General features: G+C 45.8%; 4 protein-coding genes across 4 annotated transcripts; 2 read left to right on the forward strand and 2 right to left on the reverse strand.

Annotated features, from left to right (window-relative positions):
* Positions 1-1,004: 1,004 nt before the first annotated feature.
* On the reverse strand, positions 1,005-5,546 carry LOC307072136 (proteasome subunit alpha type-6-like). Its single transcript, XM_079731331.1, has 7 exons — positions 5,260-5,546; positions 4,914-5,008; positions 4,481-4,562; positions 3,807-3,962; positions 2,276-2,454; positions 1,661-1,755; positions 1,005-1,218 (listed from the first exon to the last, which is right to left on the reverse strand). The coding sequence occupies exons 1-7, from the start codon at positions 5,333-5,335 to the stop codon at positions 1,161-1,163; spliced, it is 741 nt and encodes a 246-aa protein (XP_079587457.1). The 5' UTR covers positions 5,336-5,546; the 3' UTR covers positions 1,005-1,160.
* Positions 5,547-5,718: 172 nt separating this feature from the next.
* Positions 5,719-12,529, forward strand: LOC307072391 (inositol-tetrakisphosphate 1-kinase-like). Its single transcript, XM_079731672.1, has 10 exons — positions 5,719-5,950; positions 6,145-6,169; positions 6,866-6,988; positions 8,169-8,286; positions 9,054-9,155; positions 10,151-10,191; positions 10,392-10,557; positions 11,107-11,174; positions 11,546-11,708; positions 11,786-12,529. Exons 1-10 carry the CDS (start codon positions 5,865-5,867, stop codon positions 11,890-11,892), a joined length of 999 nt encoding a protein of 332 aa, XP_079587798.1. The 5' UTR covers positions 5,719-5,864; the 3' UTR covers positions 11,893-12,529.
* Positions 12,530-18,194: 5,665 nt separating this feature from the next.
* sars2 (seryl-tRNA synthetase 2, mitochondrial) lies at positions 18,195-23,672 on the reverse strand (the record flags this gene model as incomplete). The annotated part of the gene is made up of 16 exons (XM_079732921.1): positions 18,195-18,618; positions 18,741-18,806; positions 18,892-18,984; positions 19,129-19,222; positions 19,375-19,487; positions 20,371-20,458; positions 20,550-20,595; positions 20,873-20,981; positions 21,239-21,286; positions 21,403-21,508; positions 22,050-22,113; positions 22,275-22,329; positions 22,483-22,623; positions 22,764-22,793; positions 23,077-23,172; positions 23,397-23,672. The coding sequence occupies 16 exons, from the start codon at positions 23,670-23,672 to the stop codon at positions 18,478-18,480; spliced, it is 1,566 nt and encodes a 521-aa protein (XP_079589047.1). The 3' UTR covers positions 18,195-18,477.
* Positions 23,673-24,798: 1,126 nt separating this feature from the next.
* Positions 24,799-27,729, forward strand: LOC307072061 (kelch-like protein 12; the record flags this gene model as incomplete). The annotated part of the gene is made up of 4 exons (XM_079731221.1): positions 24,799-24,952; positions 25,091-25,169; positions 25,298-25,525; positions 25,910-27,729. The coding sequence occupies 4 exons, from the start codon at positions 24,799-24,801 to the stop codon at positions 27,408-27,410; spliced, it is 1,962 nt and encodes a 653-aa protein (XP_079587347.1). The 3' UTR covers positions 27,411-27,729.

The following is a 27,729-nucleotide window of genomic DNA, read 5'->3' on the forward strand; positions in this document are numbered from 1 at the left end:
TTCATTGCTTCTAATTATATACCACAGTAAGAGGCTGTATTTCCGATATGCTATCATCATCTCTTAATTAATCTCTGGACTTACATAGGACTTAGTACAAATTATTTTATTCAACAAAGTAAAGGTCCTGATTGGCTAGCATGCACAATGCATTAGTATCCGGCAGGTAAGTGAATATGCGAAAGTAATTAAGAAAGTAAGTCCTTATTTTAGTGTTCATCATGTCTTATTGTTCTGTCTCTGCTGTTGTCTTTGTCATTATGAAGATGAATGCAACTATATGACTTGGATCATGTTCAATTTAATGCAATGAATAAAACAACAAAGATGCAACAAAGAACATTGTTTCCTTTCAGTCCACTATGTTTCTGTCATACAGGCTTGTGTGGTTGACTGATTGTGCGAGTGTCCGTTGCCTGTGTCTTTGCGAGCTTGGTGGATTGGGGACTGGCAGGTCCGACACAGGTATCGGATAAATACTTCTGCTAAAATATATGGATTTTCAGAAAGAAATTGTCAAATAAATAGATACCGTACAATGAAGTCACAAGTTGCTGCGGTGTTTCCGTTTAAACCAACGACCACTAGCAGAATGTTCCAACACTGCCATCTATTGGAGCTAAAACGGTAATGCAGTAAGATAATGGGCCTGGATATTTTTTAATAACACGGAAATGCAAGTTTGATGCCCTCCATTTCATGCACTCTATTTCAGACAGTTCACAAAGACAAAAGGGATATCGTAAAGAAGCTTGCAGCCAAGATCAACAGGAAATCTACCCTATTTGTCACTCATCGTTTCAGCTCGGGTCCATCTAAATAATTAGTAATAATTAATAATTATTAGACATCATGATTCAGACATTACAATACAAAATAAACGATGCTTTCATTGATTTGCAATGATAATTAAATCCTCTATGATCCCAGTTGGTTAATTTCTAAAAGATTACTTGATTTATTCATCCAATAAAAAAATGGAAATCAAACACAGAACGCAGATATTTCGTTACAAACTTTATTCAGCAATGATGTATGTATGGTTGACAGTCTCTCTGGGATGAAGGCATGAAGGAAACTGTAAGGTTGTCTAGATGGAGCACACGATATAAAACACCCTATAGCTAGATGACGTCCCAGAGGTCCTGCTGTGGCGCTGTCTACTCTCGCTCCGCTATGGCCACCAGGTGAGTCTCGATCTCAGACTCCGACAGGGTCCTGTCGGGGGACAACAAGACAGGTTCTGTGTGCTGAAGCAATGGGCCTTAATTCACCTCACCACCATCTTTATATGAACACTGCCTAGCTCATTTAATCTTTAAAATGGTCTCTCAGTTCCACATATTGCTATAATCAGAAAATATATTATATATAGATAAATTATATATCAATGCATATGCATCAAACTATGCGGCAAATGTCAACAAACATCAAACATAAATTTGATGTTGTTTAGTCACACAAGTCGGAGCTCTGAAATTCCAACCTTTAATTCCAAGTTTGACAGTTAATTTCCTTTTTAACAAGTCAGAGCGTGTTTATTAGAGCTCTATATTCTTTATCAGAACCAAGATGGAGCAAAGATGGCGGCTTGGTGAATAAGGCACATTGTATAGAAGCATTGATGGCATTCTAAAGGTCTGAGACTGCTTCAGGTTACCTGAACGTGATGTGTTCTTTGCTGACCAGGCCCACCTCCAAGTCACTGGCCTTGAAGTCAGTGGAGAGGACAGAGGACAGGCAGGAGATACACAGCTGAGGAAGAAGAGACGTTGAGGGCGTATATTGACTGGAATTTACCTTCAGAAGTAAATGACAGGCCACTGCTGTCCCATGTTTAGGCCAAAGGGATACATTTTAACAAGTATTTAACAAATATTTATTATAATCATTGAAAGGCCCTTATATTACCACCAAGTTTGAGTGGGATTAAAGAATCTGCCCAGCCTGATGACATAATGACATCGCAAGTGGATGTATGCTGGATACATCAACCAGCCTACCCAGTGCCCTGTAGCAATTGGTTGTCTTGTCTGTCCATCATATACTGTATCTGGGATGAAACTTACATTTGTGATGTTATTAAGTCACAGGGCAAGTCAGATAATAATTATATAAATAGTCATTGCATTCATATAGTGCTTTTCAAGGCACTCAAAGCCCTTTAAATAGTGAGTGAGTGTGTGAGTGAGTGAGTGTGTGAGTGAGTGAGTGAGTGAGGGGGGGGGGTTATCATACCTTATCCCCTGACTACCAGCGGACCATCACTACACACCTGAATGGTTCTCTCTTGGCTCAGCTGGGGCTTCTTCTTCAGCTTCTTCTCCAGGTAGCTGTTGGCCTCAAAGTGCTTTGGCCCCACCGCGATGCCCCTGAAACCACAGTAGTAGCCCGCCGGGTCCACCTTGTACAGCACCGGGCCCTGCTGGGGGTCCATGGACACCAGCATCATGCCTGGGGGGAGGGTGAGTAGGAGAGAGGGGCAGGGGGATAGAGAGACAGAGAGAGGGAGAAGGGGGAAGGCACAGAGAGAGGTGGAGAAGGAAAGAGAGAGCACCTTTCAAAGTGAAACACTGGCATATTAGCATTGGTAATAGTTTACAATCAGGGAAGATTGATTAACCATTAATTAACATTAGTTAATGCAGTAATCAACATTAACTAATAACAGTTAACATATGATCTAGTTATCATCACAAATAGTAATGGGTGTTTACTTATAGTGTTCATGCTAACTAAGTTAATGGTGTTTATGTTAGCTCGGCTATTCATTTATGCAATATTTAATAGTGTTAGGGTTAGACTAACCCATTAACCCCATTAAAAACCCTAACTCCTATTCCAATGCTAGATAATAATGCCTAATACTGCATCAACTAAGGTTAATTAATGGTTCATTAATGTACACTTATTTTAAAGTTGTAACTTTACATTTGAAAGATTTGATAACATTTGTTTGCATGAAAAAAGTAAACCTCTAATCATGTAGGATACATTAACATTGGACATAGGGGCAGACTTTGTGAGGGACAGCATACAAATAACTATCATTCTGAACCCAACAGTAGTCTTACAAATCCGACAAACTCAAATCTGTGTGAGGGGCTTTACACTTTCTTTCGCCTTTTGGCTTTGAGCTGTAGACGTGCATTTGTCCAGACTGGAAAGCAACTGAAACCCCCACAAACTGGCTGACCATCCATTAGAAGGGACTAAAAAAACTCAAAGGTCTGAAAGGTTATAAGTAGGTAGATTATGATGTAATGGCTTCGATCTAAAAAAAAAGAAACTAATGACTACTGGGCAAAAACACATGAAACCAGAGTACACTCCCCCTATAAAGGAGATAAGAGGACCTGTTGACATCAACTACGATGCCAAGGAGGTGTTAAACGTTTGCAACACTTACTTAAACTTAAATACATATTCAAAAAGTTACATTTGCCCACCCAAGTGCACACACAAACTAAAAACTAAACTAAACTGGGAAGTCAAGCTAAAAAGTCCTGTCCAGACAGAAACATCCTGATACAACGTGTCTGGAAGGTTTATAATCCAACCCACGCAGTAGACTGGCCACCGTAGATATACATTTGTTAAAACAGTCTTCTGAAACCTCAATCTGTGTAGTCCCCCCCAGAAGTATGGCTATAGCGTCGTCAAACTTCGGGATCAGAGACTAACCCGACAGCCAGGGGGCTAAGGATCCGAAACACGAAGGAATGATTAAAATCATGTTGTGTGGTGGTTCGACGGTCGACGCAACGGCAGAACAGAGGGTTCTGGGGGAGGGCAGGGGGACTCACAGCAGCCCAGGGGCCTCATCTCGGCGTTCTGCGTGTACACCTGGCAGATGTCGGCCAAGCGTCGACACAGGACGTCGGCGTTGATGTCGTAGCCAAACTTGTACTTCCACTCCCCTGCCTCCACGCGGGCGCGGTGCACCTGGGAACGGCTGTCCGCTGGGGGGGAGAAACAGATGAGCCTCTTTGTCCTGACGACATGATCCAACCATGATCCTTATTGTACCTACAGCGATATATTGTTTTGCCTTCTTCTGACAAATGTACGTCGCTTTGGATAGAAGCGCCTGCTAATTGCCCTAAATGTAAATGGGTGGTTTGCTCTCACAAAAACAGCATGTCAGGTACAAGTACTAAGGTACTAAGACTAATAGAAGGGAGACTATAAGAAAGGCCACAAGTATCTTTAAATGACTGTATGTGTGCGAGTGTGCAGGATTTATTGTGAATATGTGACAGCACATAACTCTGAATGTTTCATTTTTATTGGAACTATGCTTAAGCGACATTTAGGAGTTAAAGCCTGCAGCTACATTCATAAGTAGCTGCATATACTTGTGCCTAAGTATGAGTGTCATGCTTTTTTGGTAAAAACATACACATGACACAGGCCTCGCTGCATGTGTTTTGCAAACTTAGTACAAGTGCAGTGCATGTTGTGGTGAGGCATGGTTTACCGCCGTGGCCCGTCATCACACAGCCGATGCGAGAGGTCAGCTTGAACATGTTGGTCATGGTGGACGCGTCCAGCAGCTTGTCCTGCAGCGGAGAAGCCATCCGACACATTGACCGTTTCACAGTCATACAGATTCTCTTTATGAATGATTCCTGGTGCCCATGACTACTATGAGGTCACTGCGATGGTAGCGATGATGAGGATAATGAATGATATAGTTTGGAATTGTGAGGATTTATACATGATGAATAATTGCTTCATTCAGTAAGCATTTTTGTTGGGGGTATATGGGTATATGTGTATCGATGACTCATAAAGTCAGCAGAATCTTGGCGTCACAACGCAGTCAGGCTTCACTTCCAACCAAGCTTTAAATTTGACCCGTGTGTGTGTGTTTGTGGGTGCCTAAGCGCTTGTGTGTGCTAATTTCTTACCGGTACTTTTTTCTGTGTGACCACCACAGCACAGTCTTCACCCCGGACTCCAACCGTAGTTAAACCACTCTGGATGATGGCTTTGAATGCATATTCTATAACACAACCACGTGCACACACACACACACACACACACACACGCACACACACACAAACACTGAATATAATAGTATGACAGTAGTATGAATGTTGACTTTGGTAGCGCTCCATTGGAAATTGTAGAATAGCACTATACAGGTGTTTACTGGCCATCACATCCACTCGAGTTTTCCAACTATAGTTACAAACTTTGAAAATATGTAGTATAATCAAGATGGATCTTTGGCAAATTCTAGAAACGTCTCACCAACTTGGTAGAGGCGACCATCAGGCGAAAAGATGGTGATGTGCCTGTCGAAGCCTGGGTTGGAACCGCGAGACATTTTTCCTGCGTCTGGGTACGGCGGCGGCCTTGGACGCTCCCGCTTGGCGAACTGCGCTTACCTGCGGGTATTACAAAGTCAACACACTGTACGCTCACGTTAACTTTTTAAGTGGAAAAGTTGCTAAATGAATCACTTTGAAGAGCAGCAACGTTGTTCAATTTTCGAAACCAAGCATTTTCTTTACTTTCAGTTTCTGTTTTTAAGTGAACCCGAGGATGGGCGCAGCCAATCGGAGAGCAGCAATAGGGAAGTCACGTCACGTCAACGATCAGATGACACCTGACTTTCACAAAACTGTAAAGTGGAGACTTCACGCAGTCCATACTGCGTGTCATAGCTGGGATTTGGGGCAACAGGGGGATGGATCTTTTTTTTTTCTTTCTCCCCCTCTACACGTCCCACTAGTCCTCTGTCGTTCCTCGCTGCTTGAGAAATAGAGAGAGAGAGAGAGAGAGAGAGAGAGAGAGAGAGAGAGAGAGAGAGAGGGAGGAGAGAAATCAGCATCCACCTGTCTCTGTAGGTCTAAATGTCAGACCGCAGTAGAGTAGGCTTTTGTCTCAGCGACAAGAAACGGAAGAGAATGAACCTTGCAGCTTTTTCTGAGATGTGTGCGTAAGTTTTGCCCTTAATTTTATTTCATTTTACTCGTTAATGGGAAATCTTTCGTATTTGTTTAAATCATTTTGGCATGCTGCCTCACCTTAGTGTTGCACCTTTTGGAATTAAACCTACTCCAGTCAGTGAACGTTTAATTGAATGGTTATTCATGGTTAATAAATATGATGTATAAATCTGATTTTCTGCAGGGGCCACGGGGTCAAGGTGGTGGAGGTAGGGTGAGGATTTTTTACCATTTTGTTCATTTAAAAAACAAAACAGGATTGTTACTTATTAATAGCTAAAGATGAACAAAATTAAAATAAGGCTACTTTGTTGTGCGTGGGAATGTTTGCAAAAATGGTTGTGACAAATATTGTTAATATATTAAACATCTAATCTACTCATCATCACTCAGTAAATATTGTAAACATAACGTTTGTGTGTAGATTCAGTAAATTCAGGAAATCTAAACAAGCATACGCACGCACAAACACACGCACGCACGCATGCACGCACACACACACACACACACACACAAACACACGGATGTCATTTACAGGTGTCACATTGTCAGAGTGTGTCACAACCACCTGCAGCCACCACCCACAAACCAGGAGTCAACTAGCCTACTGGTCATTGCTTATCGAACCTTGACATGTTGAAGTGACCAAGTCATTCATAATGCAGATCTTAGTCCTGAACTATAAATCACTATTTTTGAACAGAATTAATAGGGCAAACTAATGACCTACATGAATAAAATTATATTTCTTGTTTTTTATCAGGTGTTTTTACTAGAAAACGTGTTGTTATGAAAGACATTGCAGCAAATTGAACATTATACCATATTTCCAAAAGAATAACAATATAACGTGTCAATGCAGTACCACGTTTAACCTATTGGTGATAAAAGCCGCGTTTCTACAGATTGATCTCGGCCAGCCGCTGGCCCCCCAGGGGCCCTTCGACGTCATCGTCCACAAGCTGTCTGACGTCATCGTGGAGTCCGAGCACGACCAACAGTCTAAGCACCTCCTTGCCAACTTTCAGGTCTGACCACTGTTTAAAAAATAATAATTTGAAGAACCAATGGAGCACTTCCGAAACAAAATGTGTTCTCCAAACAATGTGTCTGAAAACAAATTAATCTCAGAAGACTTGAAAATGATCCACCAACAGTAACACTTAGAGGTTCTATAGGGTATGCATTCCTAGGCAACTTTTTTGACTTGTTTCACACAATTGATATTCCTAGTCTTTCTACCACATCCTTGGGTTTTCACACTTACCCTAACCCCACTGGTTGAATGTACAAAAAGTATTAACATTTAACCAGTGTGAACCGGAATCAGAGAGAAGTCGAATAGCAGATAATTAGGGAGTGTGAGGTGTCGATGAGGCAGATTATACAAGAGTGCAAGACAAGTGACGGGTAAAAATGTATCAGAGGGAAGAAGCAATACCAGCATATGACGCGTATTGTGCATAAGTGACCAGGATTAATGAGCTTGGCAAAAAAACGAGCCACTAAACTCACAACTCACCACTGTCTCTCTCTCACACTGTCTCCCTCATGGACTCTCTCTCACATTCGCCCCCTCACTTTCTCTTTCATACTGTCTCCCTCACTGTCTCCCTCTCAGACTAGCTCCTTCACTGTCTCTCCCACACACTCGCTCCCTCTCTCTCACACTCGCCCCCTCACTGTATCTCTCTCACACTCTCTCCCAAACTGTCTCTCTCACACTAGCTGCTTGCTGAGATACATGTAAATCCTTACATTCTCCTGCTATTCTCCTGATGGGCCGTATGTGTGAACAACATATCCTGACGTTTGTACCCTGAAATCTCCTGAAAAAATACTACCCCTGAGGTAGGAGGAAATGTACCGTCAATTACTTTATGTGGAAATGAGGCATACAAAGTCTGTATTTCTCCCAAAAATATATAAATATACATGTCATTGACATATGCACACGTCTATAGATTCTTTTAAAATTATTATTTTCATTTACAACCAATTCAGACTTATTTAGAATAGCCTTCCCAGATCCTTCCCTGCCGTCGATGCAAGTTAAAAAGCAAAAAAAGTTTTTTCTATTTCTTTGGTAATGCAGTCATTCGCCACGCCTTTCTTCTTTGTTGTTTCTTCTATTTGTCTCTAACTCATGCTCCTCTCTCTCTCTCTCTCTCTCTCTCTCTCTCTCTCTCTCTCTCTCTCTCTCTGTAGAGCTACGTGTTGGCCCATCCCGGCACCGTTCTCCTGGACCCGCTACCCGCCATGACCCGGCTCCTAGACCGCTTCGCATCCTACCGGATCATGAGCAAACTGCACAACTCCCTCAGAGGTGTGCTGACGTCAAGAGCACACAACACACGCTAGAGCCAAATCTGGCCATGTCACTGGACAATTCTTCATTAAGTACTTCTACAGTGTCTTACTCTTCGGTCATTTAGATTAAGATGGTAATATATATATATATATATATATATATATATATATATATATATTATATATTAGACTCCCCGTAAACTTAAATGTGAAAATGTGAATTAAATTAATGTAATTAATTCTACATTCATGTATTAATGTAGTAGGGGCATAACCATTGGGCCTACATATTTAAGAAGATACGGTTGTGGCCTCTGAGGTGTTTCAGGATTTGGTTATTCTTAAAGCGCAGACACACCAACCAGATTATTATGGGATTAGAATCCTGTTGTAATTCAAACCTGAGAAAAAAACTGTAAATCTGTGTTTGAAAACTTGACACCTTGTAAAAAAGTTTTTTTGCAACACTGAAAGAATAGATTATATCCTGCAAACATTATTTTGTGTTCTATTTTTCCTTTCCACAAAAAAGTGCTGAAAACGAACACCTGGATCCTGGAGGCAGTACCATTTTGCTTTTTTTGCATTTGGTTACTCTCTGCTGATGTACAGTCTAATCACATGTGACGTTGACCAGGCTGTGCAGGATTGACAGTGCTCTGCCAATAGACCTCTGAAGAACAAGTCCCGCCTCCGAGGGGACTTCAATTCATCTCACATGTGTCTTCATTTTGTGTGTGGCGGTGTGTTTCTGTGTTGAATGTGTGTTGTGGTTCCTGTCAGACTGGCGTATATGCAGCCCGCCGTACCTGGCCATCCACAGCCCCGGGGACATGGCCTCCGTACAGACGGCCATGGAGGAGCAGGGCCTGAGCTTCCCTCTCAGTCAGTAGGACCCATCGCACCGTGAAGAACAACACCACCAAAACATAAATGTCCTAGGATGGGGAACACCTCCAAAGTCAATTTAAGGAGGAACCAATCGCCTAAATCAAACCTTAAAGGGGAGATATTATGCTTATTCGCCTTTTCCTTTGCTTTAGACTTTTATATGATGTATGTTTAAATAGTTTACGTCTGCTAAACTAGAAAAATCTAAATCCGAGCCAGGGGGATTCTTCGCGCCCACCAAGAATGCCCCTCAATAAGTGAATGAAACGGCTTGCTCAAACTTTACTTCCGTTACAGTGTGATGTCAGAGTGCAGTGGGAGGTGCTGAAGAGAAGAAGTCACGCCTAGCGGCTACCCGGCTGGGGGGGGGGGGGGGGGGGGGGGGGGGGGTGTTCGACCAATTGCAACAGAGTGGGCGTGCTGACCAATCACAGAAGACTGAGTTACTCTGGAGGGGTGTCTTATAGCGACATGATACAAATCCGACAGGTTTTGAAATAGGTTTTGCAGGAATTAACAGTGTGAGAATAATAAGGGGTATTTCTAGCAAACAGGCATGTAAACCCTATTCTAGTCGTACCCCCAAATGCAATTATTAACCCTAAAAAGGCATGAAATGGAATCTTTAAGGACAACACCAAACAGAACATACATCAGGCCCTCAGTTGATGCTCAAATGAGGGCCTGGATAAGCCTGATAGGCCTGGGTAAGCGGGTGCAATAACCCATGTTTCACCTGAAACATGGGCTATGGTTTCACCTGAAACATGGGCTACGGTTTCACCTGAAACATGGGCTACTGTTTCACCTGAAACATGGGTTATTGTTTCACCTAAAACATGGGTTATTGTTTCACCTGAAACATGGGTTATTGCACCAGCTTGTTCTGATTGGTGCAAAATAGTACCAGGTGGTTTTCCTAAAGTATTGTTTTAGTGTGCGCTTGCCATTTAACATTATAAATTATAATATCTTTGTTTTTCCTCCAGTCTGTAAAACCAGGGTGGCCCATGGCTCGCTGTCCCACGAGGTCAGTCCGTGTTAACGTCAATATATATATACACATATACACATGTTTAAATTGATCTTCTTTCGCATGTTTATTTTTCATCTGCCATTATGGAATGTAGGGTTTGGAGCTAAATCTCTGTTGTGTTGATTCACCGATAGACTAATGATTTCAGGGTTTATGAGTTCATCCACTCACTCATGCTGTTGTTGTTGTCCCAGATGTCTCTGATCTTCAGCGTGGGCGGCCTTTCTGACGTCCGCCCCCCTTGCGTGCTGCAGAGCTTCGTGAGCCACGGCGCCGTGCTGCACAAGGTGTTTGTGGTGGGGGACCGACACTTCTGTGTTGAGAGACCCTCGCTCAAGAACTTCCCCTCTGGACCCTGCGGTCAGTCCTCACGCCCCCTCTAGTCCCAGGGGTCGATGTACACTACCGTTCAAAAGTTTGGGGTCACTTAAAAATGTCCTTATTTTTTTAAAGAAAAGCACTTTGTGCTTTTTAATGAAGACAACATTAAATTAATCAGAAATACAGTCTAGACATTATGAATGTGATAAATGACTATTTCAGCTGGGAACGGCAGATTTTTTATGGAATATCTACATAGGTGTAGAGAGGCCCATTTCCAGCAACCGTCACTCCTGTGTTCTATTGGTACATTGTTTAGCTAATCGGGTAAAAGGCTAATTGATTATTAGAAAACCCTTGTGCAATTATTAGCACAGCTGAAAACTGTTGAATAAAAGTGAGTTTTCATGGAAAACAAGAAATTGTCTGGGTGATCCCAAACTTTTGGATGGTAGTGTATTCCTGACGCCCCAATGCCCGCGGAGCAAATGAGGGGCGCGTGTCAGCAAGATTCCAGTCAGCTGACGCCTCAATGTCTTGTGTTGATTCTAAGTCTTGGTTCTTCCTTTATTGATCGGGGATTAACAGACAGGAAGACCATCTTCTTCAACAGCCATGAGGTCTCCAAGCCAGAGTCCAGCTCCCACCTCACAGCGGTCAGTATTGAGAACACAATAGTGGTGTAGGCTATTACTATCATATCATATATAAACGTACTATCAAATATTCACCACGCTACTGTGTGAAATCCCTCAAATCCCTCCTAAAAACTAATTTATATTCTCTTGCATTTAACACCATATACGTTTTTTTTATTATTATTTTCTAGTGTCCTTTATTTGTTTGTTTTTTATAACTAGATAGTTGAATTGTACAGCACTTGTTGTTTTTTAAAGGGCTCTAAAATAAATGTGAACTAAAAAAATAAACAAAAAGTGCTCCACTCAATGACATTGTTCATGAGCTGAAAGCCCCTCACAAGACAATGGCAAAAATCATTTGAGCGTTAAGCAATTGTGGTCCCCAGCTGGACGAGCAGACGCCCTGCCTGCCGCCCCCCAGCTCAGAGGCCATGGCGGCGCTGGTCGAAGAGCTACGGGTCCAGCTGGGTATGGCGCTGTTCGGCGTGGACGTCATCATTGACATACGCACACACACACTCACCGCCATCGACATCAACATCTTCCCCGGTAGGTTCAACGACACACACACACGCACGCACGCACGCACACACACACACAATGACTCTTCCCTGTTTTTCTTTCAGGCTATGAGGGGGTCCCCCAGTTTTTCTCCTCCCTTCTGGACCACATCAAGAAAGTATTGGACCAGCGGTCTGAGTCTGGTGCTAGTGGTTTCCAACATAACACCTGAATCTCTTAATGCACCATATGGATAGCCTTTGTGTGGCAAAACTGTTTAGTCCTGCTGCTGTCTGCATGGGGAGGTCACTGGTGTGGCCTCACCTGGCACCAATTAGAGCTTATCAATAACCTTGATTAGGTTATTCCTATCACCTGTGTGACTGTCCTCTCTATGTAACACAATCAAGTCCCAGACACAAGTCGCCTCTCACCTTCACCCTTAATGTGTTAACAGAACTAAAGCATACAAATTGGTTCCTTCGATTTTTGACCACAGCTTACAGATGATACAAAGAAGTTATTCACAATTTGTATTTATTAACAAGTAGCATAGAGGAATAGACAACAGGCACAAAATACAGCACTCACATTGGCCAGTGATATTGCAATGTTTTTTTTAATTGTTTTCTTAGTTTTTTTAAATGTCCTCTATGCCCTCATCCCATCCACTCAACATTTCCTTTGCAGTATTTTGTTGCTGGTTTGTGAAAATATTTGAAACAGTTTTGCAGATTTGTGTGGAAAAAAAACATAAATGTTGCATTTATTCGAGTAGTTCTTAGGTTTATCCCGAGTTAAAAAGTATCTGATGATCTTTGGAAGAGGAACAGTAAAATGTGTTGTAACTGATTAACCATGTATTAATACAAGCCGCAAAGTAACTTTTTCTGTGTTCAATACACAAATGTGTAACTAATCTTGTTTTTATAGAAAATATATTATATTTAGAACCATATGATGCATTGTGATTACATATTAAAACACACCAAAGATTTGTTGTGATGTATTTGGCTGATTATTGCATTCACGTGTCAATACATCTTATTGCAGACAGTATTGTGGCCCTCCAATGCTATTGTTGATAATTTCCTGTGCAAAGTGAATTCCCAACAAATGTCCACCTGGGGGCACTGTTGCTACTTATTTACATTTGACCTTGGCTTAGACAGGCAACAATGCTCCGAGCTTTTACATAAAGGGATACCCACACACATGGTTATGTAACAGTCATTGCTGCAATTTGCCAATGTTTCCGTTATCATTATTAAATGACAACAAATGGCTTCAGTGTCTCCCCTACTTCTCTGGTGCTCCGTGGCTTGTTCATATAAAGAGTGCAAAGCTATCTGAAAACCTGAAGTGACACCTTGCAACCTTATTAAACTCTTAGCACATGACGTCCAGGCATTTGGACGCCATTAGGTTAATACAATTTCCCATCAGCCTTTTGAATCTACGAGGTCACGTTGACCAGCTGACGCTCTCTCTCTGTGTCATCGCTGATCTTCCGAAACAGTCTGGTTTAAACAGTGCATGAGCCAGATAATACACAACCCTCACCTTCAATTGGAACAAAACCGGGAGAGATATTGTTCAATCGATTAACATTGTTCAAAATGACATAAATAGGCCTACACATTGCTTACGTTAACAGTCAGAACAGCAAAACTACTTAACACGCAGTTTTCCATTATTGCACAAAAAGGTATATTCAAAGTAGATGTATATGTATACACACATACATATACCTATATACATATATTTGTATATATATATGTACATTAAATGTCTGAGAAAATGTCCCCAAATTTATAATAGCCGTACTACATTATAGTAATCTCCCAAGATAATGTTTTAAACATGGCAATTCAAAATCAAAGTGCTAAATGCTTTGCATCCATGTTGTAACCGGCACGGATGTAGTGAAACTTTACCACTTCTGTCTTCAGATTGTCAACAAATCATTATTACTATTTATTTTCTACCGACAATTAACCCATACAGAATCCTAAAGGATCACGTCTGTGAGGCATTGTGAACGCTGACATGGAACAAGTGAACATCTGTGGCAAATTAACGTGTACCTGTGTGTGTGTGTGTGTGTGTGTGTGTGTGTGTGTGTGTGTGTGTGTGTGTGTGTGTGTGTGTGTGCATGTATGTGTTTCTTATCCTCTACGAAGTTGCCTCAGCTCCGCGGCGACCTTGCGCAGCTCGACTTCTATCTCCAGCAGCTCCTGCAAACATGTATAATTAAATGCATGAAGGTGCACAGACACACACACACACATAAACACACACACACACACAAACATGCAAACAATCATACCCACACACAGTTGTGCAACTTACCTCTGCGTCGTCTTCTTTGGCATCGCCGTCGTCTTTTTCGTCTCCATCTTCCTCCTCCTCCTCCCCCTGGTCCTCTCGGACATACTCATCCTCACCTCCTTCCTCGTCTTCCTCCTCCCGCTCGTCTTCTTCGCCCTCGTAGTGTTCCCACTCAAACTGCCGCGTGGCCTCGTCGCTCGCCTTCTCCATCACCCTCTTCTTCGGGGGATCCTTCTCCTCCTCCACCTCCCCCCCCGCCTCTTGCTTCACCACCACTTCACCATTGGTCTTTTTCTCCTCCACCTTGTCACTCTCCTCCTTCTCCTTCTTCTCTACCTTGTCCTCTGCCTCCTCCTCCTTGTCTTTCTTCTCCTCCTTCCCCTCCTTAAGCTCCGACTGCACCTCCGTCTTCACGGTGGCGTCCTCCGCCTCCTCCTCGCCCTCCTCCTTCTGCACCGTCTTCATCTTGTGCAGGAGCTCGTCGAGCTCCTCCTGCTTCTCCCGCCGCTCCTTCTCCTGCTCCGCCTTGCTCCGGCTGTCCTGCTGCCGGAGGAGCAGCTCCTTCATCTCCCGCTCCACCTTCTCCTTCTCCACCTCCAGGAGCTCCGCCTCCGTCTTCCGGCGTTCGCCCTCCTCCCCCGCCTCCTTCTCCTCCTTCCCTTTCTCCTTGCCCATGCTCTCCTTGGAGCCCTGGCCCTCTTGCGCCTCTTTCTTCTTCTTGGCCGCCTCGTAGCGTTTCTTCTTCAGCTCCCTGAGCAGCTCCTGGAGCTCCCCATCGCTGCGCTTCCCTCCGTCCCTCCTCCTCCCGATCTCCTCCGCCAGTAGCTCCTCCAGCTCCCTAGCTCGCTCCTCGTCCCCCGCCTTCTGGCCCTCCTCCTCCGCCATCTCTCTCCCCTCCTTTGTCTGATCTCTTTCAGCCTCATCCTCCTTTTCCTCGTCCTTCTCTTTTCCGTGTTTGTGGTATTTGCTCAATCGTCTGGGCTCCTCTTCCTCCTCCTCCTGGTCCTCCTCCTCCTGGTCCTCCTCCTCCTCCTGGTCCCTCTCGTCGTCACTCTCGTCGTCGGCCAGGTTGTACCCGTAGCCCTTCCTCTCCCTCTCCCTCTCGGTCTCTCTCTCCCGTTCTCTCTCTGGCAATTACACAGAACCCTCATTAGCGGTGTTTGTGTAAGTGCTTATGTACATGTGTTTGTGTGGGTGTATGTGTTTGTGTGTGTTGGGGTGTATGTGTGAGTGAGTGTGTGTTTCTGTGTGTGTGGGTGTCTCATGTTACCGAAATAATGACCTCCATGACCCTGACTCCATTGTAAATCCATACTTGCCCTGAATAGAGTGTCAGAGTCGTAGTCACTGAACCAATTCAATAAAGTAATGGTCCATACCAACTAAATTAGGCTGTGTGAGAGCGTGTGTGTGCGTGTGCATGAGCATGTGTGTGTGTGAGGGTGTGTGTGTGTGTTTGTGTGCATGTGTGCGTGTGCATGTGTGTGTGTGAGTGTGTGCGTGTGTGTGTGTGTGTACCCTCATCCGCCAGGTCCTGTAGCTCTCGGAGCAGACCGTGGTGCCTCTGCATCTCGTTCAGTTCTTCTACGCAGACAAACAACACAGAGACAACCCAGCATCATTTGACTTAAAAGACAACAACAGCTGGCATCATAGGGTCAAAGGGGGGGGGGGGTTACTATTCATGCTAATCTGTCGGGTGGTTGCTATGGTGACCGGGGGCACGGGGTGTGTTGGGTACCTGCGAGTCCAGTAGCACAGCGTTGGTCAGACCCGGCTCCATTCAGCGTCTCCTGGACTATACATTCCATCTGGGGGGCACACGCACACACACAAACACACACACGATTCCATGATCACCCATAAAACTAAAAATCCCGTCAATATATTTGACAAAAAGATAACAGTTCAAAGGTGTTTTTCTGACCTTCAGATTGTTTAGGGGCAGGGCGGCTGGCCGACTTCCCACTAGGACACAAACAGGGAGGAGAGAGAGAGAGAGAGAGAGAGAGAGAGAAAACACATTGTATGTAATTCCTTTACTTCCTTTCCTTTCCTAACGCACTGTAATTGATTCCTTGTGATGGACCTCAAGCGTCTGTCTGTCTGACTGTCTGTCTGAATAAACATTGTGTCATTTGGGTCTGAGTGAGTGACTTCACTTAGGTGTTTCTAATAAGGAGTTAAGCAGCACAGAAAAGAGGCTTACCCGACTCTCTCTCTATATATACATACCGGGAGAGAGAGAGAGAGAGAGAGAGAGAGAGAGAGAGAGAGAGAGAGAGAGAGAGAGAGAGAGAGAGAGAGAGAGAGAGAGAGAGAGAGAGAGAGAGAGAGAGAGAGAGAGAGAGAGAGATGATGTTTACCACACAGGACATCCACAATGAGGTTACTTTCCAACCGGAACTAAATCAGTCTCTAGATCCCTGTTGATAAGCCACACTTATTGCTGGTAACATCAGTGACTAACATATAACACCGTTACTGTGCATTATGGTAAAGATGTAAGCCAATATCAAAACTCCCTGTGATTGAGAAACATGGTTTTAAACTCAGTCACATGTGCTTGCTACTGGTGTTAGCTCATCTGTGTAATGACAGACTGACCAGTGTTGAAGTGTTGAGGATCAATAGATTATTGATCACCCAGTCAGTGATGAAACTCCACAAAAAATGTGACAACTGGATCTGGGTTGCGTCAGTGTTTGTGTGTGTGTGTGTGTGTGTGTGTGTGTGTGTGTGTGTGTGTGTGTGTGTGTGTGTGTGTGTTAGACCTCGTGTGACCCTATAGGAGGCATACGCCGACACATATACATGTGGTTTCGTTTAACACAACTATTCTACCATTAAACTTCTTATTGTTTCTCATAAAGGAAATTAATATAGTGCCCCTGTCTGTCGATTGCAACAACATTGATTGTTGTTGAAGTGCTATAGTTCAGAGTTCGTCAGACCACCTTTAGGCCTTATAGCCACATCGAATGACGGAACATTCTGGACAGCTGAACTGGTCTTGCAGATATAAAAAGGTCAAGTCGAATAAGATAAGCTAGATCGGGCTTAACATTCTATTTTAAATGGTAGGCTATTGTTAAGGTTTTAAGATCACCACACACACACACTGCTCAATCGCTCTGATATGTTAAATAAATATAGGTTGAATGGGCTTGCCGCTTTTATAATATTTTATTATAACCGAATAAAAGAACACTCGTCTGACTAAGTGTTTCTAACCACCCATAGGCGCCTACCTCGACCTAAGTGGAAAACGAACATTATAATCTTCTTTGGTTTCCACCTGCGCACATCAAACACGTTGTTTGTCGGTAGCACGCGTGCACCTGCAGTAAAGCTACCGGCGTTCATCTGTGTTTACGATTTCCATTCGTTTGGTTCACGCATTATGGGTATGCATGTCAACGAAAAGAAAGTATAACCTTACATTTCGCTCAGAAAAAGGAAATAGCCTACAATGCCGGGTAAGGAATTCCATGTCAGGGATTTCTTTATAGGCACCATCAAATGATCGATGATACAATACTAGGGCGCCTTCAATGCAAAACACAACTGGGATTAAAATATTTTTTGGGTTTGCAGATCTGGCCTACATACAATGACCAAATCGTTCATTATTCATAAAGGAGAGCTACTTACCCCCGACAGCAGCCCAGAGCGCCACTGCGAATATCAAAAGGCCCATTGCATGCGAGTAGGTATGGCCCCGCCGACGATAACCTTGAAATAACGGGATCGCTCCTTCCCGCACACAGCCGCGCGAAGCCGGCCGACACCCCCCCTCGGCGCGTGCACGTGCGTCTGAAACCAATCCCCGCGAGGTGGAGCCGAGGATCGCAGCGTGCGCGAGTGTCTGTCAGGTGATCGACAACGGGATCAATGCGAGCCCTTCTTTAATAGGTCCACGTGCGAGCCGCGTCCGCCCGCGCTCCAGATAAAGTGATACACATTATTATAGTTGAGCTGGTTTGTTTTACAGAGTTGTATGTGCTTTGTAAGTGTATAGTCGGGTTTTAGGATAATGCTAGGCGTGTGAGTGGCAGGTGTTGTCAATGGTGGCACAGTCGTGGCCTGTCTTAAATATAATACGATCCATCACAATATAACGTTAGAATAAAATAACCAGTATATTATAATAGTTTTTATTAATTTATTGTTTTCTTATAGAGAACACATTCAGGACATTATAATACATCATTTCAGGATGGAATGTGCTAACACAAACGTATATACAGTGATGGTTGGCCAGCAGAGAGCTGGCCAACCCTGGTCTAAACCAAGCCTGATGCAACACTTAAAGTCATTATAGACGCACACACTAATAAACTCATTATTTCACTGATTACTGATTACATTTGACATCCAATGTAAAAAATAAAGTTTAGTCTTCGAAGAGCTCTAAGTATGAAATGGTGGTAGTCATTTATTTGGTGATGTTTGTGGCCTAGGTCTTGTTTTTCCGTGTGTTTTATCATCTGGTCTTCGGCACAGGCCTGGGTGGGCGGCTGGGCTGGTTGGGGCCGATGTATCGGAGCGGAACAGAGGTGGGCTTCTCGATCACTTCCAGTCCTAAGTATGGCTGCAAGGCCCTGGGCACTCGTACTGTCCCCTCCTGCAGGGAGAGAGAGAGAGAGAAGGATAGTGTGTTAAGAGTGTGTGTAAGAGTGTGTATGTGTGTTTGAATGTGTGTGTGAGTGTGTTTGTGAGTTAAGAGTGCATGTGTATTAATGTTACCTTGGTCTGGTGGGTCTCCAGGATGGCAATGATGGTGCGGGGGACCGCACAGGCTGTGGCATTCACCTGGGGGCACAAAGAGATGAAGGTAAACCACACACACACACACACACACACACACACACATACACACACACAGCTCTCCACTTACAGTGTGAGCATACTGCAGACTGCCATCCTGTCTCTCATACAGGATGTTCAGACGTCGGCTCTGGTAGTCTGTGCAGTTGGACCCACTGGAGATCTGACATAAATGAATGAAGGAAAGATTATATGACGCTAACGTGTTTTTCTCCATGTGTGAGAAGCTGCACTGTAGACCGTGTGATAAATGCTGGCAGCTGGTAACCATGGTGATGCCAACACACCATGCCATCACACAGCTCACCTCTCCATAGCTGTTCCTCCCAGGCATCCAGGCTTCTATGTCGTACTTCCTGTGTGCCGGGAGGCCGAGTTCCTGCGTGGGCATGTCCAGCACTCTGTTGAATGAACACCATGAAGAATCGTCAAATCACAGCTGATACATTTTACATGACAACGAGTTTACAGATGGATGGGAGGAGGACAGATAGACGATTGGAAGAAAGCTCTGTGTTTGTGTGTGTTTGTGTGTGGGTGTGCGCGCGCAGACCGGTAGTGTAGCTCCAGCGAGGAGAACATCTCCTTCTGCAATGAGAGAAACTCCTGCAGGAGCTTAGAGCTCTCCTCTCCCGTCTCATCAGCGGTCACACCAAACATCTCCACCTGCACACACACACACACACACACACACACACACACACACACACACACAGTGAATAATGAAGACATCTTCAGGGGAATAACACTTAGACTATTATGAACACAATCCAGAATAAATAATGTGTGCTGCTCTGCTTCCTAGACTGCCCCCCAATGGCTTTGATATTTTAATTTAATAGGCAGCAGATCCGGTCAGGCGTGCAGAAAATGTCAACAAAAGTTTAGACAATAAACTGCGAACTTTGTACTGTGACCTCCAACCGCCGATTACACATGGCCCTTCCCCCACCGTCTCTTGTCTTCATCTCAAAGATAACAAACAAATAAGTCCGGAACGGGCAACTACTAACATTTGGAGAAAACCAGGTAAAAAAATATTTTATATAATACACATGTATAAATTGGGACAGGCCCCCGGTTGGCGCTAGCCCTGCAGGTGGCGCCCTAGGCGACTGCCTATACATAGAAACGCCCCTGGTAACCTCCTTAAAGAAAGAGCTTACTCACGCGAGGACCAAGGGCCTGACCTCGCGTAAACGCCTAACCCTATGCCAACAATAACTGAGATAACCACCAGTGCGACTCTGTATTTATTGTGGAAGTCCCAAAGACATTGGAGAACCCAATGCCCTTGTGTCTTGGTTCACAACCCCATCCAGAACCACACACAGCTCTATACAGCTATATACACACAGCTCTATACACACACAGCTCTGTACACACACAGCTCCATACACACAACCGTATACACACACAGCTCTATACACACAGCTTTCCCGCAATGCAAGCCACCCGGCACAATGTCGCGTCTTGCTTTGACTTTGTATGAAATCACGTCACGCAAAAGATAAACTTCACTTTTGGCGTGAACGCACCTTTAGTGTACCTTGTTGAAGTGGTGTACTCTGTAGAGACCCCAGGTCTCTCGGCCCGTGTCCGTCTCAGCTCTGTAACACGTGCTGCTGCACACCGACCTGCCAGGGCAATCAACACATCAAATATAACATAATTAAATCAGACATAGCCTTCAATGTCCTTGGTCCAAACCCAGGAAGGGCAGCGCACCTGACAGGAAGGTCGGCCCAGTTCACAGCATGGTCCATGAAGAAACCTGTGCAAAGGAGAACAATGTAGATCAGCTAGCTTGCAATTAAGAGTATTGTTGCAAATGAACAGCCTATGCATGTAGCCACTTTTCAAATATTTGTCATAAATTGGTTTTCAACTGCTTTGTGTTTATAAAAAACAAATGGTCAACCCCCAGTCAAATAAGCTGCAGGTTTAGCTAACAAATGTCCACATGGTTGACTCAATGGACCACCCACAATGCAACAGTGCAAGGCGCAATCTAATAATTGTTGGTGGTAAAATTATGTCATGCGGGGTACCTGCCAGCCCCACTTCTCCAGTGCCAGCCAGGTTGAGGTCAGGGAACTGGAGGGGGTCCAGTGAGTAGACCTGGGAGCGTTGGGCGTTGGGTTGCATCCCACAGCCCTCCTGGAGGGGGCCAGAGTGAAGAAGGGTGAGGCTCATATATTTCTGAGTGGCAATGTCTTTTTTTCAATTGTTCCCAATTTGGAGAGCGCATGAGTTCTCATTTCCTGTTATTAAAGAAAACTTGTACATATAACTCGAAAAATGAAATAAACGCTTTGAGACAACAATAATTGTTTTAAATTTTTCTCAAAAGGTGTAAACAATATTGATTAATAAAAAAGGAATGTGAAAAGGATCCGAGTGGCGTTAATACTCACAAACACAGCACCCTTCAGCATGTCTGGCACCACCATGGGAACAAAGCCCTGTTACACATCACACATTCACAAAGGCGTTGGGGTTGAACATGCAGCGATCCCATACATAGTGTATAATAATATACATACATAATGTATACGTAACATTTAAATAGAGGCCTCACCCGTCGCTGCAGTGTGTCCAGAGCAAAGTTCTGGAGGGCGGTCTGCAGCCGTGCCCCAGTCCCCCTCAGATAGTACGACCTGTGACCCGAGACGTGGGCCAGATGTCTACACAGGATCGCAGAGGGACAATGAACACAACGGTCAATAAACAAAACGATTTACCCTAAAATAGAGTCTAATAAAGAAACACAAAACAAAAGACATGAACTGGATAATAAAATAACTACAAGCATGTACTGAAAGGCAGGGGGAAAGGCAGGGTGAAAGGCCGGGATGGCCACCATATGCCATCCTTTGTCGACATGGTTACACCCCTTGATTCTGAGTAGAAGTGTCCTTTGTAACAAGAACCAAACAGTGTATATTGTTATCCTTAAGTGGCTTACATTAAACACATCCTTTGCAGGTCTTCCCAAAAAACCTATTAATATCAGCGTTGGTAAGTCCCGATGTTTACTAGTCCCAAATGATGCATCACAGATTGATTTGAGTACCCTGAAATGTACGCCAAATTACATTCTGAAATGGCAGAGGCAATCAAAAACATTAACAGTAATAACAGTAATAACAGAGGTAGTCAACAGTAACAGTCAGAAACACCAAGTGATAAAAATAAGAAAAAATGCAACGCATCAACCGTAATCACCTCTGTCTGATCAGGCCCAGCCGTTCCCCCAGTTCTAAGTGGCCTTTGGGTTTGAAGTTGAACTCTGAAGCCAGAAAGGAGACAAAATGTGTGTTACAGGATACATGTGCTTTACCTAATTCAACATCATCCTCTTATTTGCACGTTAGCATGAATCTTTGAAAATGAGTGAGAATCTCAATGCAAACAGACAGTACTCAGCAGTGAAGACAAAGCATGGGTCACCTGGCTTCTGACCAATCAGCTCCACCACCCGCGCTTGGCTCTCATCTCCGATTGGCTGAGAAAGGAAAATGGGGAAAAAAAGAACAAATAGGGTATCTTTATAAAACATGAAACAGATTACAAATACATAGATCTGACTTGATCCAAGTGTGTATGCATGCACTGTGTAAACATGGATGAATGGATGCGCGTGTGTGTGTCTCTGTACCACGTCGGGGTGCGTGGTGTTGGGCAGGCGGAGGGCGCGGCTGTAGTGCTCGGCTTCCAGCTCACTCTCCTTGGGGTAGAGTAGATTCAGCCGGCCGCGGATCTCCCGGCCCTTCTGACAGGCTTGGTTGAATTCCGGCAGCTGTGAGGACCACGGTTAGAAGACTGTGTCACAGTTATTACTCTACAATTGCGTCAGATCACCAGGCATGCATTGGGGAGCTGTTTGTAAAATTGCCGCATTGACATTGACAGTATACTCCAAGAGATGGTGGAACTCACATTGGCCAGAGATTTCTTCTCATTCTTCTCCTGTGAATAAGTTATAATCAGGGTTATAACTACAGCTTGATTTAAGACACAAATGAGAACATGTCTAATGAGTGTTTACAATACAATATAATGTAACATTTGTAACTATTAGCTTTATGTATGCATACAGATTAATGCCAAAACGTAAACACACACACACACACACAAACACACTTTACTGTAGAACACATCAATTTGTCGGTGCATTGAAAACAGAGAATATTTGCTCTGTATTAAGCGTTATCTATCAATGTACGCAGTGCGAAGGAGGAGCCATACTGACCACAAGCAGTCGCACATCTTCACTGACAGTCTTCTTCTGCTGCTCCAGCTCAGAGATGCTGTTCCTTACATCCTGAAGCTGCTGCCATACACTCACCTATGTTTTGGCACGGCACAAACACACATCATTTGATACATTTAGGGGCAACACTGCATGTGTGCCCATTGCCCTGCACCACTCATCCTAATCACAGGTCAGGTGAAGGTTTACAACACCTGCAGTATAAGTGTACACACTTGGTACTACACACAGATACAATAACAACGAGAGAAAAAGTCATGGTGATCAATGCTTGAATAGAAAGTAGTGCAATGTCTTACAATCTCTCTGACATCATCCCCACGCAAGCCACCTTTCCTGTTCTCCACATTGGCAACGACTTTGTCCGTTTCCTCACACACAAGTCGCATATCCAGGTCCGGTTTGTCACTATATCCTTCGCGGACATGTTCATAGAGACTACTGCGAATACCATGAGCAAACCGATTCAGGCATATTTGATTAGACGATCGTCTTGCATATCCACAAGTTACCGGCTTTAATGCATTGAATGTGACACCTCCAACTCTTACAACCATGCCAATGCAGGTCGCCATGTTTGTTATTCAACTACGGAAGCGCGTTGGTTCAGATGAGGCGGGGTCATGGGCGTGGTCAACATATTGCTGGCCAATCGGATTAGAGCAAGCGTGTAAAACTCGTACAGCAAAATACAGTAATGTTGTCTTTGTCACCAGACTATTGTCGATGTAAAACAATGACATAACGCACACATTTTTTTTACAATAAATTGGGTCAGAAATATTTCGTGAAGAATTTCGTGAATTCGTCATGAATAAACAAAACACACGCGCGTGAACCCCAACAAAACGTCACAGTTCAAAGGCTGACCAATCAGATCCACAGAAGCATTACTTTGCGGTAATGCGGTTCAGATCCACAGTCTATGGGTTCAGAGAAACAGCAGGTCCACAGCGAGCGACTGAAATCACTTCATCACCTCCTCTGAGCCTCTGCTATATTTGACAATCTCCCGATCCACTGTCCCGCCCATGGTTGTCTAATGTAGTGCGTTGGAAGAAAGGGCCAGTTTGACAACATATTATTGTCCCTGGAGATGATTGGGGTCTGCTCTGCAAGCTAGGCTAGTCCTAGCTTGGGGTTTGACTGGTGGTGGTCTGTATTGGGCTAGAAGAAAACCTAATAGCCTGCTGTCACCAAAGAAGGCCGGTATCTTCAGCCAATAGTCACCTCAGTGTTCCGGGAGCTCCTCGGACAACAACACCAATGATACAGTCCAAACCCTCAGCACGCCTCTTGTCCATACATACATAGGAAGTCGCCCAGGCATACAGTATTCCATCAGTTAACGTTAGTGTTGAACACACAAAGCTTCACAGTGGAAACGAGAAGAAGAGCCAAGGTAATTATGAGTTATGTAGCTATCTAATCATCAACGCCACATTGTTACTAGGCATTCTTCATAGGCGCAATTCTAAGCGAATCTGGCTAAATGTCTGAAAAGCCAACACATATCTGCTGCATATACCTTCTACAACTACCGTCCTGTACTTGTTATGCCATTCTGTCTGACAATATAACGCTATGACCCTCCAAAACTGTGAACAGTGAAACTGTTTGTTAAGGTAAACACATATCTGTCGTTCCAAACTTGCATGACACTGTATGTCAGAGAAGTGAATCATGTCCCATATTTGGCAGATGAACGCGGTGCGTGGGGGCACGGTCACCTGGCGCCCCCAGCCGTGGCAGGACGGGGACGGCGGCGGAGGGGAGCCTCTGTCAGATAGTGACTCGGAGGAGGAGGACTTCCCCGACGACAGTACCACCCCTCTGGGAGACTACATCACACATGGTAAACACAGCAATAAATGAGTTTGGGACAGACAGTGGACTGTTTGGAAACCAGTTAGGAGGTCTGCACATAATGTCTTTGTCTCTTATTTTTCTTACTCCTCTGCCAACCCTCCTTTCTTCCTACACCCTCATTCAGGACTGAAGCAGCTCCTGGACGCCCAGCAGTTGTGCGACGTCACCCTGCTCGTGGAGGGAAAGAAATTCATGTGTCACAGGTGGGTCTGCGGCCACCGCATCCCATATTGGAAGTTTGTCGTGGGGCAAGCTCTGTAGGAGGTGTCTCTGCAAAGTAGGCAGTGTCTCACCGGTCCCTTCCACACAAACCCCTTCTGTTTCTGCCCAGAGTGCTGCTGGCAGCAGTGAGCCCCTACTTCCGGGCCATGTTCACCAGCCCGCTGGTGGAGTCTCGCCTCACCGAGATACGGCTAGAGGAGGTGACGTCGTCCGTCATGGAGACCGTCATCCAGTTTGTTTACACCGGGGAGGCGGGGCTTTCTCTGGACACTGCTGAGGATCTGTTTGTCGCGGCCAACCTGCTCCAGGTCATGCCCCTGCAGGAGCTGTGCTCCAGGTAACCGTCACAATAGCACAACCTCAACACAGCTGAGCCTTGTGTACTTCATTGAACTGAAAAACAAAGAGGTAGGATCCCGCCATAGGTCCCATGCTGCCCAGAATCAAGCCTGTTACATTTAGGTCGAGCCTCTTCACCTGAGTAGTATCTTCACTCCTTCATTTCTGGTGGACAAATTACCCAGCTACCATTTACTGAAGTGTAACGTGTCATCTTCAAGTACCCCAACATGAGTGATTAGGACACCAATCCTTTTTTCTTTATCTCCAGTTAATAAATAATAAAGACATCTAAAAGTATGAAGGTTTTATCCTCCATTTAATGAATCCATCTCCATCACCTCTCATGTCCTTTCCTCTCCATCCTCTGGGTCTCCTCTAGGTTTCTGTTTGAGCACCTGTCTGTGGACAACTGCCTGGGCATGTACTCCCTGGCCCGCTCGCACCACGACCAGCTGCTGCTGCGGGCCTCCCTGAGGCTGGTGGCCCAGCACTTCCCCCGCGTGGCCCGGCAGAAGGACTTCCTGCTGCTGGACCACGGCACCCTGAGCAGCCTGCTGAGCTCGGACCGGCTGGGCGTGGAGTCGGAGGCGGAGGTGTACGACGCGGCGAGGCGCTGGGCCGAGCACCAGCCCCTGGTGCGCTACGCCTACATGCCGGCGCTGCTCCACCACCTGCGGCCGGGCCTGCTCTCCCCGGAGGAGAGCCGGCGGCTGAGCCAGGAGCTGGGGCCGGCGGCGGCGGGCGAGGGGCTGGGGGGCCCGCTGAGGCCCCGGGAGGGCATGTTTGAGAAGAAGATTGTGTGCGTGGACCTGACACCGCGGGAGGACGACAGCCTGGTGGAGAGGAGCTACGCCGTCGACTGCTTCGACCCGCGGACGGGCAAGTGGGAGAAGCTGGCGGCACTGGGGTCGCTGGTCTGCCCCGGCTGCACGGCCGTCGGGGACCGGCTGTTTGTGGCCGGCGGCATCCTGCGGACGGGCACGGTGTCGGCCGCCGTGCACGAGTACGACGCCGTGCTGGACCGCTGGATGGAGCGGCCGTCGATGATCCAGCCCAGGGCCATGCTGGGGCTGCTGGGCTGCGGGGACTCGCTCTACGCCCTGGGCGGGAGCAACCGCTCCACCCTGCTGGACTCCTGCGAGACCCTGGGGCTGGCGTCCCTCCGTTGGGGCCCCGGGCCCCGGCTGCCCCTTCCGCTGCGGGCGTTCGCCTGCGCGGCCCTGCGCAGCCGGCTGTACCTGTTGGGCGGGACCACGCTGGAGCAGAACCGGGCGGTGGTGCACTCCGGGGTGCTCATATACCACACCCTGACGGACTGCTGGACGCGCGTGGCGCTGGACTCTGGCGCCACCTGCCTGGCCGGAGGGGTGGCGGTGCGGGGCGGCGTGTGCGCCATCGGCGGGTACATGAGGGATGCCAGCAAGTTCTTGGACGGTAACTACACCAACCTGGAGACGTTGGACGCCACGGGACGTGTGCTGTTCTTCCGGGAGGGGCGGGGGTCCAGCGCTGAGCGAGAGGTCACCGGGGGAGGGGGCACGCTGGTCGGGGAGCGCGGCGTGGCCGGAGGGGGCGGCAGCGACCGCGCCCCCAGTCCGGTGGTGTTCCCGGGCCTCCCCCGGCGCATCGCGGCCGGCGGTGTGGCCCGCTGGAAGCGCCGGATCTACGTGCTGGGCGGGGAGAACGGGTCGCGCTTCTATGACAGCGTGTACTGCTGGAAGCCCGGCTGGAGGAGCTGGGTGCAGCGGCGCGAGAAGCTCCCCAGGGACACCGGCGGGGTGAGCCAATTTGGCTGCACCACCCTCAAGTTCCCCAAGAAACCCATCCTGTCCCGGCTGAGGGTCGCCAAAGAGGACTGCAAGAAGGACAACGGGGACTAGCCTCCGAAAGACCAATGGGAGGGGGTTGGAAGCCAACAAGGGCTCATAACGCGATCCACAATTCAAAGTGACCCTTTCAAAGTCCTCAAAACAATAGCTCATGTCAGGGGATTTTTAATGATTATTTCATGAGTGCTTCAAGTCAATGAATGTGTTAGAGGTTCGGATGTTTTGTTTCTATTCACAGACCAGTGGACCAACACAGATTCAGCTATGGCGGCGTGGGACCTGAATGTAATCTGATGTCATCGTTCGGGACGGGGAACAGTTGAAGGGCAAAGCCAATGCATGGATTTATGATTTCACAATCACGCATGCA

Source organism: Pollachius pollachius, assembly GCF_949987615.1.
Source record: "Pollachius pollachius genome assembly, chromosome: 3".
In the NCBI taxonomy this organism is placed as follows: Eukaryota; Metazoa; Chordata; class Actinopteri; order Gadiformes; family Gadidae; genus Pollachius; species Pollachius pollachius.